Genomic DNA, 16,553 nt, shown 5'->3' on the forward strand with positions numbered 1-16,553 from the left:
GGTGGTTTACTTAAGTGCACATTCTTCCACTGTGCTTCCTTAATTAAAAGGTAATTTCAGGGGTGCCTGGGTGACTCAGTCAGTTAAGTGTCTAACTCTTGATTTCGGCTCAGGTCATGATCTCACAGTTCATGCATGACTTCAAGCCCTGCATTTGGCTCTGCCTGACAGCGTGGAGCCTGCTTGGGATTCTGTCTCCTTCTCTCTTTGCCCCTCTCCTGCTCGCTCGCTCTCTCTCTCTCTCTCTCTCTCTCTCTCAAAATAAATAAAAATAAACAAACAAACAAAAAAAGGATTTTCAATCTGGTTCATACTGCCTGGTTCAGAGCTTAGCATAAAGTAGGCACTTGGTAAGTATTATTTAAATTGACATGATGAGGAACCAAAAACAATTTCCCAGGGTCTTTTCCCCACTTGCTAACATCCTGTTAGTTCCTAGTTCAGAAGTAGAGGTGGAGTGATTTGCTCAAAATCCTGGGTGTGAGGAGACCACCGTGGTATCACATTAACCCAGCTGCCCCCTTTCACCTGAAATTTGTCTGTGTCGAACCCTTCTGCAGTTCCACTTGCCACTCGCTGACCTTTTCATTAGCACTGAGAACAATCAAGGTGTGTGCTGAGTACCAGATCAGAGCACTGATGCTGCCTGGAGCCTTGAGAACACAACAGGTCCATTTCAGCATTCCTGAGGAGCCAGGACTAACCTTCCTTCCACTCCCAGACATCCCCTCTTACCCCAGCACGTGCCACTACATGCACAGCCAGGGCAGAACTCACATACACAAGGAACCAAGGTTGCCCAAACACACCTGTGCTGTGGCCACAGCCTTAGCTCCATGCCACAAGGTTAGTTCCCCAGTTTGATTCCCAGACACTGCCATAGAACCATCTGGGGCCCAGGCCACAGCAGTGATGGCTGTAGGACTCCTGGGCATATACCTGTCATCTGGAGAAGGAAGAAAGTGATGCATTAGAAGCTGAACCACTATTGAGATGAAAGAGGAGATATCAGGCCACCCTGACCTTCATGGTCCCACGAACACACCCCTCTTTCATATGTTGCCTCGCTCCATGACTCACTCACCTGCTTCCTTAGGTACCTGCCAGAGCCGAATGGAACCATCCTCTGAGGTAGTCAACAGGAGGCCTGAGGTCTCTGAAACAGCAGCTGCACTGATTGGACCACTGTGTCCCAGGAGGGTGTGTGTTTGAAACACCTAGGAGGGGGGTGCCTGGGTGGCTCAGTCAGTTAAGCGTCAGACTTCAGCTCAGGTCATGATCTTACAGTTCGTGGGTTCAAGCCCTGCACAGGCTCTGTGCTGACAGCTCAGAGCCTGGAGCCTGTTTTGGATTCTGTGTCTCCCTCTCTCTGCCCCTCCCCAATTCACTCTCTCTCTCTCTCTCTCTCTCAAAAATAAATAAACATTAAAAAAAAAAAAAAAAGTGAAACACCTAGGAGGAAAGGATGGAGGTGGGCCCAGCAGTGGGGGGAGGGGGAGGCACAGGAATGTCAACACAACAAAAGGCTGTTCCACTATACCCCCCTCCACTCCGCCCACCCCAGTCCTTTCAGGGAACTCACCAAGAGTGGATGCCACAACCGTGTGGCCCCATCCAGTCCAACAGTCACCACTAGAAGCTCTGACCCAGGCTGCCCAGCTGATAAGGCACAGAGACTAAGTCAAAAGAAGGGAAGAAGCATGGGCAAAAGGGAGGGAAGGGGGCTGACAATCCCTTACCTGGCTGGGGCTCCAAGGCAGCTGCACAGTGGCTGATCGGTCCTGAGTGAGCAGGGATGCTAGTCAGCTCCACGCCCTGATGGTCCCACACTTTCAAGGTCCCATCTCGGCCCACAGACACCACATGTTCTTCCTGCCCCAGAGCACAGGATCAGTACAGAGTCCTATTGAGCAGGATATGGGGAGTGTGACTCCTCCCAGGAGGTGAGGGCAGACCACTAAAGGCTTAGGCATTGTCAAAGAGTGAGGAAAACGCAGGGACAGAGTCTGGGTGGCTCAGGACTGCAATCCTGCATGAGGTCCAGATACTAAGCTGCCCTCTTCCTCCCATCACACCAACCCTCAGCCTCAATACCCTAGATCGGTTCTAATCCAGGCCCGAGTATCTCATTCTTTATACTTCTTTTACCTTTGAGATTAGATACCCAGGGCACCCAGTGTCCCAAAGCCTACTTAGCTTTCCTAGAGCCCCCACTGAGCTCTCCACTGCCTTCTCACCACGGCTACCACGGCGCTCACGGCACTCTGATGACCTAGGAACTGGCCAAGCTGCTGTTTCAGTTCTGGGTCCCACAGCCCCACAGAGCCATCACTGGAGCAGGAGACCTGCAGAGTCAGAGGTTGGAGGAATGGGATTATCAGCATGCTTCCAGCATTTTTGTGTGTTTATAATATTGGGGAGGAGCAGTAAGGCTTGTGATTAAGAACATGGGATGTCCTGGGTTCTAGCTCTGCCATACTTTACTTTGTGACCTGGGACAAGTTCATGTCTCTAAGCCTTACAATTCTTATCTACTCAACAAGGATAATAACAGTGTATCTATCTCATATGGCTGCTGTGGGGCTAATGCACCTGCCTGGACTTAAGACTTAGCACACTGCCTAGCACATACTAAGCACTGAATAAATAGAGGTTATTGTCCTTGTTATTAATATAATGTCAGTCAACAAACCCAGACAAAGGTGAAAAGTCTGCAATGCCAAGAAAAGATCCAGCTGCCTAAAAGGCAAGGATAGGGCAGATATAACAAGTTCATTCAACTGATACTCCTTTCTCATCTCTTCTTGAGAATAATATAGGGACTCTGCATTGGAACACTAGGTTTTACCAACCTTGAGTGCATAATTTGAGTTGGTTTTTTTTGTTTTTTTGTTTTTTGCCTTAGGACTAAAGAAATCATAGCAGTAGCCTTTAACTGCAGGGACAGGGCATACTAAATCCTTAGGGAGACAGTGTGTGTTCTTGTTAACAGCATGGGCTTTCTTTTCTTCTTCTTCTTCTTTTTTTTTAATGTTTATTTATTTTGATAGAGACAGAGAGCATGAGCAGGGGAGGGGCAGAGAGGGAGACAGAGAGAATCCCAAGCAGGCTCTTCACTGTCAGCACGGAGCCCCACGTGGGGCTCAAACTCACGAACCATGAGATCATGACCTGAGCTGAAATCAAGTCAGATGCTTAACTGACAGAGCCACCCAGGTACCCCAAGTGCATGGGCTTTCTTATGTTTACTGGTTCAGTTCATAACTTACCTGACCTTAGAAATGTTCTTTAATCTATCTGAGCTCTATATCCTTGTCTGTGAAAGAGATAATAGTAGTATCTGTATCTGCTTTACAAGGAGTTGTAAAGGGTAAAAGAGGCAAGACATTCAAAGAGCTTAGTTCAATGCCTGGCACATACTAAGTGCTCAATAAATGTCAGCTATTACTATTATTATAAATGGGTGTTAGAAATAGGATGAGGTGGACAGTGTTGTCCTCCCCCAGGAACCCTGCTGAGCTCTGCCCCACCCCCACCTCTTCCCTTACCAATAGGTTGTCTTTGGTCCAGGCACAGCCGGTGACCCAGTCACGGTGACAAGCAGAGAAGGAGTAAATCAGAACAGGGGCTTTGGGCATCCGCACATCCCAGCAGAAGAGACTCTGGATAGGTCCCAAGAGAGGGGGCAGTCAGGACCACAGGAGGGAGGTAGGAATACCAGGGCCATTTGGGGCAAGAAATTTTAAAGGGAAAGGGGATATCAAGGAAGGGATGGTGGGCAGATGTGGCAAAGGAGATATGGCAAAACAAAATGCCTTAGGGAGCAATGGGAAATGGGCTGTTGAGGAATCCAGGGACCAGAGGGGCTGTGGGGCCCAAGGCGGGAGGACCCCTGTGGCTCACCCGGTCCCTGCCCCCAGTGGCCAGCCTGCCTCCATCAGTGCTGAAGCTACAGCAGTTTACAGGCCCCTCGTGTCCCCGGAGCTCAGTGCCACAGGGAAAGTCTTCTGCCTTTTGGGGCAGTGTCAGCAACTGCTTTGGCCAGAGCCGCACTGTGAAATCTTCTGCATTGGAAACAGGGAGAAGGGAAGATTCTCTGAAAGAGGAAGTGTGACAGGACCCCAAAGACAAAGGCAATCATGCGGGGCAAGGGCGATGTCCCACGGCACAGCTCCAGGGAGAAAAGCAGTGAGTCATAGGCTGTGGAAAGCCTGAACAGGGGGTTATTCATCATATGAGTTCACAGGACAGGAATATCAGGCACTCCCAGCTCTCGCTCTTCAGCTGTCTAACTCCCTGCTACACCTCCAGACCCTCCTCTTCTCAAGTGCCCACTATTACTTGGACCAAGCTTCCTACCTAGAAAGGACTAAGGCCTCTCTCCTCATTTTCACCTCAACATCTCTCCTCATAAGGGAATGTCATTCCTATACAAAGCAAAGTGTCCCACTGGGCAGAAACTCAAAGAATTATAGGGATTACAAAGAGGTCCCAGAATCAGGGCTAGGAAATACGAAGAAATAGTCTAGACTGCTTATGTAAGATAAATGCATTTAAAACCACTTTCAAAGTTGTAAAAAAAAAAAAAAAAAAAAAAAAAGTGTGTGTATTTTCTTGTATGCATATACATATAAATTGAGGGAAACTATTAGCATCTTTAAAAGAAAGCTGCCCACTGCCCACCCAGCAGTACCTGAGGCAGAAGCTAAGAGTTCGTTGGAGGTGGCCAGTCCCAACACGGGTTTCTGGTATCTGGACAAGAGCCAGAGGGACTGAAGGGAACTTTCCGTGAGGTGCCAGCCTTGCAGGGACCCATCTTCTGCACCACTCACCAACACCTTAGGGCTGAGCCAGGCCAGTGCCAACACTGCCACATCTAGTGTTTGACACTGAGCCCCCTGGGAACCTAGAGAATGACCAGAAAACATAGAGTAAGACATTCCAAAAGGGAATTCAGGGTGGGGAGGTTCTTTCCAAAGGCCCAAACACCCCATCCTCTCTCTCTTCAGTACCTGAAGCAATTTTATAGATCCTAATGCCATCTGCTCGGTACCCAACAGCCACTCGATCGCCATCTGGGTTGAGAGCCACAGAGAGGGCAGGAGAGAGGGGAAGGGAACCAAGGCATCCCCGGGGCCGACCCAGAGATCCGGACCACACCTGAACCTGAGGGCCAAGAACAGGACTTAAAGATACACCACTTCCACCCCCAGAGTGACAGCCACCCCCATGAAAGTCCTCCTTCCAAAGAGTCTTCTCTGGAGAGCTGCTCGCGCACACACCTACACCCCTCTCCCTGTAGCTTGCACCAGCTAAGCTCCTCCCCTGTCTCCCTGACAAAGGCTCCACCCTTACCCAAATATTCCCTGCCTTTCGTACCCCGTCCTCAGAACCCACCACCAGCCCTCTGCAACCTGACCTTGCCATCCTCTCCGGCTGTCAGTAACTGGCACCCAGCACGCAGGAAAAGGGCAGCGGCCACTGTGCCATGGTGGGCAGGGAAGGCAGCCAGCCGTGCCCCCTCATGCCAGGACCACAGCTCCACCATCCCGTCCAGCCGACCCACAGCCACAACCCGCCCAGGCACATTGAAAGTCAAGGTACGGATGGAGGCTCCTGGGGCTCCCAGTTCCTACATGAGGGGGTAGAAATGGAAATGTCGGGACCTGCTCTCAACACAAGCCCAAAGTGAAACAGAATGTGGATGTCCGTCACTCCACATCTTCTGCTCCCACCCTCTTGAGCTTCCTCTCCCAGGGCTACACAGGACCATCTCACCTTGATAGCTTTGAGCCCGTCCACATGGAAGAAGCTGAAACTGCCAGCCCAGCTGCCTATGGCTATCACCTGCCCTTCTGGGTGGAAAGTAACGCAGTTCAGGGGCCTGGGACATGTATGTTCGAAGGCCAGCTGCCAGCGAACTGTGTCCCACAGCTGAAGGAGAGAGAAGGAGAGGAATCTAGATGCTGAGTACAGATGGATGCCTGAGCATCACAGTCCCAGAAGCCACCTTATCCAGTCCCCTGCCCTCAGCAGGGAAGGCTTCCCCCAGCTAAGCAGTCAGCAGCTCTGCCTCACAAAGAAAACAACTTCACGGGGCTGACTTGGCAGTTAAGGCCACTTTGACTACCACAGCCCCTTGATCATTACCTTCAGACATCCTCCCAGGCACACAGTGGCCAGCAGCCGGCGGTCTGGGCTGAGGCAGCAGCCGGTGATTTGGTACTGGTGAGCCTTGGTCTGGAGCACCCTATCCCAGGGAGACAAAGTCAGGCTCCTGGGGCCCCTGGCCTCCCTCCTCTTTCTTCTCCCCTGGGGGCTCCCAACAAGCAGGGAAGGCCCTCACTCCCAGACATGAGGGAGGGACCCCTTACCGACAACCTTGCTTCAGGTCCCAGAGCTCCAAAAGCCCATCAAAGGCAGTGAGAAAGAGGGCACTGTCTGAGAGGAATGAGCAAGAGGATACCCCATCACAGCCGCTCACCAAAGACTTCTCCTCCTGTGAGAACGAGCAGGAAAGCATGCTCAGGACATTCCCTTGACCCCCCAATGTCCAGCACTCCAAGCCCCAATCAAAAAGGAGGCCAAGGCAAGAAGGGCTGGAGAAAGTGTGGCCCTCTGTCCCCACACCAGGAATGCTTGTTAAAAGTAAAAAGCGTTGGGCCCAGCTCCAGATGTCGGCCAAGCTCAGGTTCAAGTGGGGCCACAAAGTCTCCCCTACTCCAAACCCCATAAGTATCCCCAAGTCACAGAAGATTTTGATGGGTCTGAGGAGGGAATGGTGTTACACACATGCATACTATGGGGGTGGGGGGGTGATATGGTTGGGAAGCAGAGAGAGGCTGTGGCTGTGGCTGTGGGACCCACCTCTGCAGCCTAATTTGCTGTTACTATCCCTTAAGCACCCTCTACTCATTCCAGCAATTCCCAGGAAACATTCTCCCCTATGCCTTTCACTCAACTGGAATGCCTGCCCTTGTCTGTCCCTGTTCTCTGGTAAGTACTCAACTCATTCAGCTCTTGTCCATGTCACATGGCTATGTTTTGATTCCTTTTCCCCTTGTATGTCATATCTTTCAACAAAACTGACCACTTGGTGGGCAAAGACAATGTCCTACCCCTGTTTTCCTTGTGATGCTTAGTACAGTACAGCCTCAGTACAACCTTGAATGGAAGGTGTGACGCAAATATTTGGAAAGCATGATTGATTTTGTGACCAAGCTTTCGATCTGATGTGAGGAAATAAAAGTTGCTGGATCAAACAGGGTAAAAACAGGTGGGGTTGGCTTGCCTAGTCTGAGGCTTTTTCTGGAGGCAAACTCTGCCCGCCTTGAGCATCATACCTGCCAGGTTTTCAGGTCCAACAGGTAAACCATCCCACTGGCTGTGCCCACAGCAGCTCTTTGCCCCCTGGGGCACAAGGCCACTGCAGTGGGGGATGAGGAAACTGTCAGAGACAGGCCGGAGCTAGAGAGAGTAGCAAGAAAGGGAGGAAATGAGGAATCAGGGAAGGAAGCCAATGGAAACTCGTGTTTGCATTTCTGTCCCTGAATCCCCCTCTCCACAGTGACTTTGGTCTGTCCTTTTTTCTCCAGTTTCAGAAAGGACTATAGCTTGCTCTCTGGTGGGCTTACCAGCATCTGGGGCCAAGGGCCTTACCTCTGCCGGCCCCCCACGGTGTGGGGTTTATTCAACCATCGTAGCATGTGCTGGAGGCGCCAACGCCGCTGGGAAAGCTGGGGTGCCTGGTGGCAAAGAGGCGAGTCCAGAGGCTGGTTGGCTGCCTGCTGGGGCAGGAGCAGGGGGTACTGGTTGAGGATTGGAGCCTGCTGCCTCAGGAATGTGTGAAACACAGCAGTGTCAGTCTCAGGAAGACTTGGTTCCTCTTCGGGGACTGAGGAAGCTATGGAAAAGCAGCACTATGTCACTGGGGGGGCTAGCCTAGACCCCCATTAACCCCATTAGCCAAGTATGTCAGGCAGTGTCTAAAATGTCGTCTCACAAAACATAAGAGATTCTTAAATATAGAGAACAAACAGAGGGTTGCTGGAGGGGTTGTGGGAGTGGGGATGGGCTAAATGGGTAAGGGGCACTGAGGAATCTACTCCTAAAATCATTGTGGCACCATGTGCTAACTAACTTGGATGTAAATTATAAAAAATAAATAAATTTTAGAAAGTAAAAAAGAGAAAAATAAAATAAAATGTCGTCTCAAAGTCTTCTGACCCCACATCAGGAACACCCATTAGACGTACAAAGCCATAGGCCCCACTCCAGACCTAGGGAAATGGAATCTGGGGACCCGGAGATCTGCAGTTTGAACAACAATCCTAGGTAATTTTATACCTATTAAATAATGTTTGGAAACCTCTGGTCTAAGAGATCTGGGCAGAAGGTCCCCTGAAAATTACTTGCTTACCCCCTTGGCATTTTTAACCTAGAAGAGAAATTTAACTGTTCTTTGCATTATACCTCCCCCGGAGCAGACCCCCCATGAACACACCCAGGAGGCCCAGATCTCAGAGAAGCCACCTCTCACCATAGAGGGCATGGGCCTCCAAGAGCCGAGAGACCAGACCCAGTTCCAGATGTGCAGCCACCACGTGGAGATTGGTGAGGAATTTTGCAAGAAGGTCACGGTTCCCGCTCTGGAGCTGGGAAGGTCATTGGATTCATTAGGATATGAAGAGGCAGGTGAGGAGGAATAGTCTAGTTTTAGACCTTGTCTGTGCAGCCAGGACCTCAACCTAGGAGCTGGGACAAAGGACCTCAAGGAAGAGGGCAGGAAAACTGAAAGGAGAAAGGTAGAGGGGCATCATGGTAGTGGTGATGGTGCGGTCAAGAGGGAGTGGGGTCTCAGAACAGTCAAAGCAGCTGCTTGGGAGAAGGTATCTATGGGATCTTGAAACTAACCAGGTGGTGAGGCAAGTCTCCCAGAGCTTCAGGAAGGCAACTTCGGAAGATGCCCGAGGCATCGGGGTCACATGTCTTCCAGAGCTGAGCTGCAGGTGTGGATCACAGAACAGACGTTGAGATGGGCTCAGCCCTAAAGCATCTCCAAAGATTGTATTCCATAGGCTACCACAAAAGCCATTCGCTCACTGGGGTGGCAGGTGAGGGGCCAGCTGATGGGGAGCACCAGTAGGTGGCCTCCGGGTATAGGCCCCACACTCAGTACCCCGGGGTCACTTTGGGCTCCAATCACCTGCAATGAGGGTGTGTGCTGTCTTCTCCAGCCCTGGTCTCTTCCCGTATCGACATCTGGCTGCTGTCCTCAGGGGCCCAGCAGGGAGGCAGAGCCGGGCACCGGTGCGCTCCAGGGGGCCCTCCCCTAGCAAACTGTCCTCATATGAGGGAAACAGAGCAGGAGATGAGGGGAGGGGGCCTGTCAGTGAGTACCTGGCACAGCTGTGGACTCCTGTTCCCAACGCATATAGTGGTAACTTGAGTGGCAACCTATTCAGGGCCTGTGTGTCAGGGCCTATACTGAGGGAAGGGTGGAATGAAGAAAGGACCACATGGGGTTCTGGCTCAAAGATGTGAAGGCAGGGGCGCCTGGGTGGCGCAGTCGGTTAAGCGTCCGACTTCAGCCAGGTCACGATCTTGCGGTCCGTGAGTTCGAGCCCCGCATCAGGCTCTGGGCTGATGGCTCGGAGCCTGGAGCCTGTTTCCGATTCTGTGTCTCCCTCTCTCTCTGCCCCTCCCCCGCTCATGCTCTGTCTCTCTCTGTCTCAAAAATAAATAAAACGTTAAAAAAATTAAAAAAAAAAAAAAAGATGTGAAGGCACAGGAGGTTGGTGGGAGCTCAGCTGGGGGCAGCTGTACCTGCGCAGACTCTGGACGAGGTAGGCGAATGGGCCCATGGGGAAGGGGTCCCCGCTGTTACCAGCAGCCACTGCTTCGTCCCAGCTCTTGGTTCCCCTGGGAAGTATCCGCCATGCACTCAGCACTCCGTACAGCTGGTCCACAGTGAGACCTGCAAACCCCAGCTCTCTGAAGCCCTCACCAAACCACACAGCATACCCATCCCATGACACCTGGCTCCTCCTCACACTGCTCATGGAGACCCCAAGTGAACCAAGGTCATCCAACCCCTGAACTCTCGGTCTCCCAGCCCATCCCAACCACTGACCACTGCGTGTGGCCTCAAGGGTGGCCAAAGCTTGGGGAAGGACATCAGGGCCATGCTCTTGCTCCAGGGTGCCCAGGATGTGCTGCAGCAGCAGGGGGACAGTGGCTGGCAGGGTCCGGAGTCTGTCAGACACCTGGGAGAGGACGGAGACCGGGCTTCAGCCAGTGAGGGGAGGAGAAGAGGTGGCTTTCGTTGTGGGGAGGGGAGTGGGCAGCTGGAGAAATCGTGGGAAAGGATGAGAAAAGGAAGAGAAACAGTGGGAGAGAAGTGAGGGTAGGGGTGAGCCGAGATGGGGAATGGTGATTACAAGATGGCACAGGACAGGGTACAAAAAGTAGAGGGATGGGGGTGGAAGAAGCTGAATGAAGAATGGGAAGTGGATTAGGACTTAGAAAATAAGTGGTGAGGGTTTACATCCTCAACCAACCTGCTCATAGAACGTGTAGAGCCTCAGGTGATCCGTGACCAAGCGCAGGTAGAGTGGCAGGGATGATCCCCGCTTCACCAGCAGCAGCCGCATCTGACAAGATGAAGGGGACTCAGTGTGGGGAGCAGAGAGCCTGCCGCAGCCAGTCCTCAACCCCCCTGAGCTCCACCCCAAGCACCCAGCCCACTGCAGGGCAGTTCCTCCTCTGAGAGTCCCCAGCAGTGACCTGATGGCATCACCTCACAGCCATCCCTTTGCTACACTGCTCTGCCAGCCAGCCCTACTTTCTGGAAAGCCCCTGTGGTTCAGCCCACCCCACCCAAGAATCACAGCCTTACTCCTCCCCTCACTGGGATGGACCCTGGGAGGCTATTCTCTAGGGGAAAAAGGCTGGCTGGTGTTATAAGGAATCCCAGTTATCTTATTAACAGCATCCCCTGGCACAGAGTTCCTGCAGAAACAAAGCAGTAGGGCGGCACGGGGCAGCTGGCAGCCTCAGCACCCTGGGGCCTCACACACTCCAGCCCTGGCCCACATCCAACCTGGTTGTTAAAAGGTGACTCCTCCAGCCGCTTCCCATACAGGGCCAGCTCCTCTCTCACCAGCCGGGCCCGGGCAGATAGTTCCAGAGGCCCCAGGGCCACCACATGGGCACCTTGGCTCTGCTCCAGGGTCTCCCCCAGGCCGGCGTCAGTAGACACGCTCAGTACCAAGTTCACCCGCTGTGATATTTGGGCATAAAGAGAAGAAGGTAGAAGGAAAAAGAAGAGGAGAAGGCTGGAGAGCCCCCTGTCCCCACTACTGCATCCCACCCCCACCTCCTTCTCACACTCACCGGGGGAAGTGTCTTTGGGATCCAGTCTGAGACCAGCTGCCCATGCTGACCCACCAACCTGTCAGCCCCATCGATGATCAACACCAGGGTTTGGCCACTTTTCAGGGACTGAGCACACTTGGGCAGCAGTTCCTGCTGGAGCTCCCATACCAGGCCCCTGTAAGGACCAGGATCAGTGAGAGAGGGAGATACAGGGTGGCATCATGTGGAATCAACAAGGCTGGACTAATGGGGGATACACACCGGTAGGTGGTGGCAAGGGCACCTGGCTTTTGCAGTTGGCTATGCAGATAGGCACAGAGGCGTCTGAGCAGGGTGAGGGCAAGACCCTGGTCAGGGCGGGCCCCTGAAAAGTGGAAGAAGACTAAGGGGGCCACCTTGGCCACATCAGGAGCCTGCAGTGCTGACACAAGGGATGCCTGCATGGACAGCAAAGAGAAAACATGGTCACATTGTTACATGCACAACTCCCTGTGCCCTGCTTCCTTAGCCCACATGGCCCTCACTTCCTCCTGCCCGGGGCTCTGAGACTATGTACCAGGAAGGCCGTCTTGCCCTGTCCCAACTGCCCAGTCACCAGGCTCAGCCTCCCTCGGTGCAGCGTTAGCTGCTTCACTGTGTCCTGAAGAAGGTGCAGTCGGGCAGGACTTGATGGATTCTGCAGCTGCTGGAAGGTGGCCTGGACCAAGTCATCATCTGGGATGGACACTGGCTGTTCCAGCTGGGCCCCAGGCTGAGGACACATGGGACAGTGACTGATAATGTTTCCATGCCCCTCAGGAACCCCAGACCTGAAAACTCACAGAGCCCCCACCAAATTACTTCCCATCCAGGACTACCCAGACCACCCTACCTTCTCTCCACTACCCTGGCCATGGGCGCCCCTGCTGACCTGTAGGTAAAGCTTCTGGATCATATTCCACACATCCTGCAGGACCAACTTTCCAAACTCCTCCAGCCCCCCAGCATAGGGCCGGCCGGCTGCCACACCCCCCCATTCACAGGGGTATCTACAGGTGAACCATGCACAAGCAGAGTCAGAGTGGGCCTGGCCCCCCTCCATATATTCCTCCATGCAGGGGCTCTCTACCCACCCCACCCCCACCCCAGCTTACCTACGACAGGTAATCCCTTGCTGTCTGCTCAGGTAGCTCTTCAGTTCTGAGATTCGATGTGCGGCCTCTTCAGACTCAGAAGTAAAGTCAGATTTCCATGCATCTGGGACAGAGCTGACCACCAAAGATACCCCAAAAGTGAGGCTACACTCAGACCCCAGCCTCTCTTCAGCCCCAACCATCAGACCTGGCTGTGGTTCCCTAAAACTCCGCAAGCAGAGATCACCTGGCTTCAGTGGCAAGGCTTATTTGGTGCTGCAAGGCAAGCTTTCTGAGCCTTGTACTCTCTTCTAGCTCCCCCTCCTGTACTCTGAATGCTATGGAGAGAGAAGATCTGGCCCCTGAGTCTGCGAGGTCCAGAGGCAACAGCAGGTACCTGAGGAAGCCAGAATCCCGGAAGTAGATGAGAGCTTGTGCAGAGGGCTGCTGGCGAAGGCCCCGATTCAGGAACTGCATCACCTCCATCTCTGTCACAGAGCGACCTGGAGGGTACTGCTGGGCCTGCAGGGAGAGGGCAGAGAACAGGCTGGTTCAGTCCCAGGTCACACTGACCCCTCCCTTGAGACCTGCCAAGACCCTAGGGTTCCTGCATCTCAGCAATATTCCTCCCTCCCTCCAGACACAAGCCAACAAAACACAGCTAGTAGCTAACATGTACTGAATGCCTGTCACATGTTGAGCATTTTTAAAAATAGATTTCTAATCCTCATAGTAACCCTACAGTATAGACTCCACTGTTCCTCTTTAATACATGGGGAAGTTGAGGCTAGGTTAGGATAAGCCGTTTCCCACAAAGTCACACAATCTATAAATGATAGAAGGGAGATCAGAACCCAGATCCATCTGACAGCAAACCCTAAACAGACCTACCCTCTTACCTCTCGCATGCTTGGCCAACTGGGAGGTACTTCTCAAAGGAATTCCCTCATCTATGACTTGGCCGCTTGCAGAACCTTCTGCCTGGGTTTCACCTTCAAGTCTCAGATCTAGTCCCAAGGTTCCTGACACACTGTGGCTTCTCTCCACACTTGCCCCAACCTTTGTTTCCTCCCCAGACCCCACTCCAACCCCCAACCTGCCTTACCCAGCGGAAGTGAGGATGGTCAGGGAGGTTGTAGCTGGGGGGAACGTAGCCATAGCGGGAGCCCAGAATCCCCACAAACAGCTGCGAGTTCTCCACCTCCCCAAGGCACACTTCCAGTTGTCTGCAGACATGGTTATGGAGGCATCGGATCAGAGAATACAGGTATAAATAGGAAGATAGGGCCCCGGCTCAAAACTGAGCCAAGTAAAGGCAGACTGCTCTTGTTAGCATCCAAATAGCAGCCCCTGCCCTAGGCCCTCAGCCTCCCTTGTAGCCTCAACCCTACCCACCTCAGTTCTACCACTCAAGCCCCTCATCTCTGTCCCAGCTCTTCTCTGTGGCCCCCTCACCTGTTCCTCCGGGTCTCCTCCTCAGTGACGCCCCAGCGCAGGTCAATGGCATGAAGGCTGATGTGGTGAGGGGCCGCTCGGGCCTGCAATGCTGGCAGCACAGACCTCAGCAGCAGGTCCCGCTCCCCGTGCATGTCCCGGAAAGTGGAGGAAATGAAAAGCCTGATGCTGCGCCATCTGGGGGTAAGCAGAGGCTTGGGCTCACTCTAGCAATCAGCCCCACAACCCAATTCCACAGATGCGGCTGAGCACATCCTTCAGCACAAGCCAGTACAAGTAAGGTATGACAGATGCCAGGGGGAGGTCCAGCAGGCCTCCAGAGAATAACCTGCTTATAGCCTCTCCTGCAGAGCCCTGGAACTTAAACCCTACTTGCCATTTCTCACATATCCCTCTTTGTCAGCTAATTATTATGCACTTACTATTTGCCCATGCTGTGAGGTAAGCACCATCATTATTTCCATTTTACTAATAAAAAACTAAAGTTTTTAAGAAATTAAAAACAACTAGCCCAAGATTCAAGCTACTACTTGGCAAAGCTGTGATGAGAAAGCCAGAGCCTATTCTCCTAAGCCCTCTGCCTGAGCCCTGGCTTTATGTCCACGGTGCATGCTGCCCGCTGCCTGCTGCCCGCCTCACATCTGACCCCCTGCCCAGGTAGAGAAAGTAGTATGCTCACTATCTGACAACTTCCTCCGTCAGGGAAATCCCTACCTGGGAAAGAGATGAGTTCTACTTAGTGAGTAGAACAAACAGCATCTCCACAGCCAGAACTGCAGCCACCAGAATTTCTGCAGGTTTTGACCACAGTGTCTCCCGATTCACAAAGGCATAGAAACATAGACTAACCCATGCTGGGAAACCAGAGCCAAGGGGCTTAGAGTGACCTCTTCCAATGGCCGGAGAGACAGGCCCCCAGTCTTTCCTGGGGGTGGTGGAATCTTGAATATTTTGTCCATTTGGCCCACGTGCTCTAGAAGACAGGAGACTCCACGCTCTGCAATGAACCTGACATAAATATAACAAAATAAGTAAGAGTGAATACCAGAGTCAGAATCAGGCAGGTCTTCCAAGGGGGCAGGGGACAAAGATATAGAGAGGTAGGTCACCCAGTTAACTGGAGCCCCTTAAGAAGACAACCACAAGCAGTGAATGTAGACTTAAAATAAACAGGGGTGCAGAACTACAGGGATGAAGGAACAGAGAAGACACCCAGCTCTAGCATGGTCATCATGGGCTTTCTGTTGGGCCAGGGGTAGTTAGGCTGGCAAAGGTTAAGATTAAAGATTAAAGACTAAGGCCTTGATCAGCTTTGTATCAGCTGTGAAAGCTCTCTGGAGGAGAAATGGGCCTGAGGCTTCCTACTAGCAGCTGGGGGGCAATGGAGGCATACAAAGGAAAAGGTAGGAGAGAGAAAACAAGTAAATGAGAAGGCTAAGCATGGAGACAGAGTTAAAAGATTTCTGTAAATTTGGCATCTATAAATAAATTTAGCATGAGATTTACTCTGGATCAAGAATGGAACAGAGGCGGTAAAGAATAGAAATGATGTGACCAACTCTTGCGTGGTTCCCTTAAAAGAGAACAGTGCAACCTCCCCTGTCCCCTTCTCCTCTTTCCTACTAGGTGTAATGCAAAAATGATGACTGGGGCTGGAGCAGCAGTCTTGAACCGTGAGATGAAAGCAGAGTATTTGAGGATGGTGGAACAATAAGATAGAAGGTGTCTGGGTCCCTGTAACATTCTGCTGCTGCTACATCTGGACAGCGGCAAAAGAGGAATAAACTTCTATCTTGCTTAAAAACAGAAGTGGAGTAGAAGCCACAGGCAATCTCGGAAAGATGTGCTAACAAAGCCCCTAACCCCTTGTGCGTCCATTCTATACTCACTTCAGGATCCCGTCATTACAGCCTGAGAGTGTCACGTCATTGGGATTTGAATCTGATAATCTGGCAAAGGAAGAAGCAACCATCAGAAACAGTGCCAGGAACACAGAGTCCCTGCGCTCTAGGATGGATACCCCACCTCTGCATGTTTAATTAGGGTCATGTGCTAGGTTGGGGCTGGGATGGACCCCTACAAAGGGGTATGGAGCTAGGCTAAAGACTTCAGAGAAGGTTCTAGTATTTGAAGTGCAATCAAGGTAGGAGGCAGAGATGGAAGGCACCTGGTGAGTGGGAATGCCCCAAGCTTCAGTGGGGGCAGAGGGGAAATATGGAAACCTATCTTTTGGCACTGGACAAGGAGTTTGAGCGTCCTTACATGTCACATATCCTACTTAGGGGAACACAAACAAAGAGGCACTTGGAATTCACATGCTGCCAGAAACGCTGTTTGGCCTCATTTATCAGTTTCTCGTACGTATCATTGCCGAAGAGGATGACCCTGTCCACCTGTAAGATGAAAAGGGAGGAGCTGAGAACAGGGAGCACAGGGACAGAAGAGATGCTAATAAGCTTAGGACATCAAGAGAAGAGATCTCTGGGGCTGAGGGGATTAGGAGAACTCTGAAGGGAATGGAAATTGCCTCTCATGAGAGCCCTTAGGATGGGGGAGCCACTACACCCTGACATGGAGGGGCGAGAAAGTGGGGGAGGGGCAGTGGTGTGC

General features: G+C 52.1%; 1 protein-coding gene across 16 annotated transcripts in view; it reads right to left on the minus strand.

Moving 5' to 3' along the window:
* The window catches only part of TEP1 (telomerase associated protein 1), a 45,429-nt gene that overhangs the window by 8,249 nt on the left and 20,627 nt on the right, over nucleotides 1-16,553 (minus strand). For 9 of the 16 annotated variants that reach the window (XM_023255550.2, XM_045059623.1, XM_045059620.1 and 6 more), the window contains 34 exons: nucleotides 16,206-16,336; nucleotides 15,833-15,892; nucleotides 14,793-14,951; nucleotides 13,944-14,120; nucleotides 13,594-13,714; nucleotides 12,886-13,010; nucleotides 12,510-12,623; nucleotides 12,287-12,404; nucleotides 11,933-12,127; nucleotides 11,638-11,813; nucleotides 11,395-11,551; nucleotides 11,102-11,281; nucleotides 10,560-10,652; nucleotides 10,133-10,265; nucleotides 9,826-9,976; nucleotides 9,206-9,339; nucleotides 8,914-9,002; nucleotides 8,540-8,654; nucleotides 7,660-7,903; nucleotides 7,344-7,467; nucleotides 6,375-6,499; nucleotides 6,151-6,250; nucleotides 5,779-5,934; nucleotides 5,420-5,632; nucleotides 5,013-5,166; nucleotides 4,694-4,906; nucleotides 3,904-4,064; nucleotides 3,549-3,662; nucleotides 2,238-2,345; nucleotides 1,740-1,872; nucleotides 1,583-1,659; nucleotides 1,085-1,217; nucleotides 810-946; nucleotides 529-653 (listed from right to left, as the gene is read on the minus strand). In XM_023255550.2, coding sequence (XP_023111318.2) covers nucleotides 529-653; nucleotides 810-946; nucleotides 1,085-1,217; nucleotides 1,583-1,659; nucleotides 1,740-1,872; nucleotides 2,238-2,345; nucleotides 3,549-3,662; nucleotides 3,904-4,064; nucleotides 4,694-4,906; nucleotides 5,013-5,166; nucleotides 5,420-5,632; nucleotides 5,779-5,934; nucleotides 6,151-6,250; nucleotides 6,375-6,499; nucleotides 7,344-7,467; nucleotides 7,660-7,903; nucleotides 8,540-8,654; nucleotides 8,914-9,002; nucleotides 9,206-9,339; nucleotides 9,826-9,976; nucleotides 10,133-10,265; nucleotides 10,560-10,652; nucleotides 11,102-11,281; nucleotides 11,395-11,551; nucleotides 11,638-11,813; nucleotides 11,933-12,127; nucleotides 12,287-12,404; nucleotides 12,510-12,623; nucleotides 12,886-13,010; nucleotides 13,594-13,714; nucleotides 13,944-14,120; nucleotides 14,793-14,951; nucleotides 15,833-15,892; nucleotides 16,206-16,336 — 4,745 coding nt within the window. Of the gene's footprint in view, nucleotides 1-528; nucleotides 654-809; nucleotides 947-1,084; nucleotides 1,218-1,576; nucleotides 1,660-1,739; nucleotides 1,904-2,237; nucleotides 2,346-3,548; nucleotides 3,663-3,903; nucleotides 4,065-4,693; nucleotides 4,907-5,012; nucleotides 5,167-5,419; nucleotides 5,633-5,778; nucleotides 5,935-6,150; nucleotides 6,251-6,374; nucleotides 6,500-7,343; nucleotides 7,468-7,659; nucleotides 7,904-8,539; nucleotides 8,655-8,913; nucleotides 9,003-9,205; nucleotides 9,340-9,825; nucleotides 9,977-10,132; nucleotides 10,266-10,559; nucleotides 10,653-11,101; nucleotides 11,282-11,394; nucleotides 11,552-11,637; nucleotides 11,814-11,932; nucleotides 12,128-12,286; nucleotides 12,405-12,509; nucleotides 12,624-12,885; nucleotides 13,011-13,593; nucleotides 13,715-13,943; nucleotides 14,121-14,792; nucleotides 14,952-15,832; nucleotides 15,893-16,205; nucleotides 16,337-16,553 lie in introns of those variants that run through there. The other 7 variants (XM_045059628.1, XM_045059626.1, XR_006599374.1 and 4 more) reach the window with 4 other exon arrangements.

This window comes from Felis catus, chromosome B3 (genome assembly GCF_018350175.1).
Source record: "Felis catus isolate Fca126 chromosome B3, F.catus_Fca126_mat1.0, whole genome shotgun sequence".
NCBI classification, from domain to species: Eukaryota; Metazoa; Chordata; class Mammalia; order Carnivora; family Felidae; genus Felis; species Felis catus.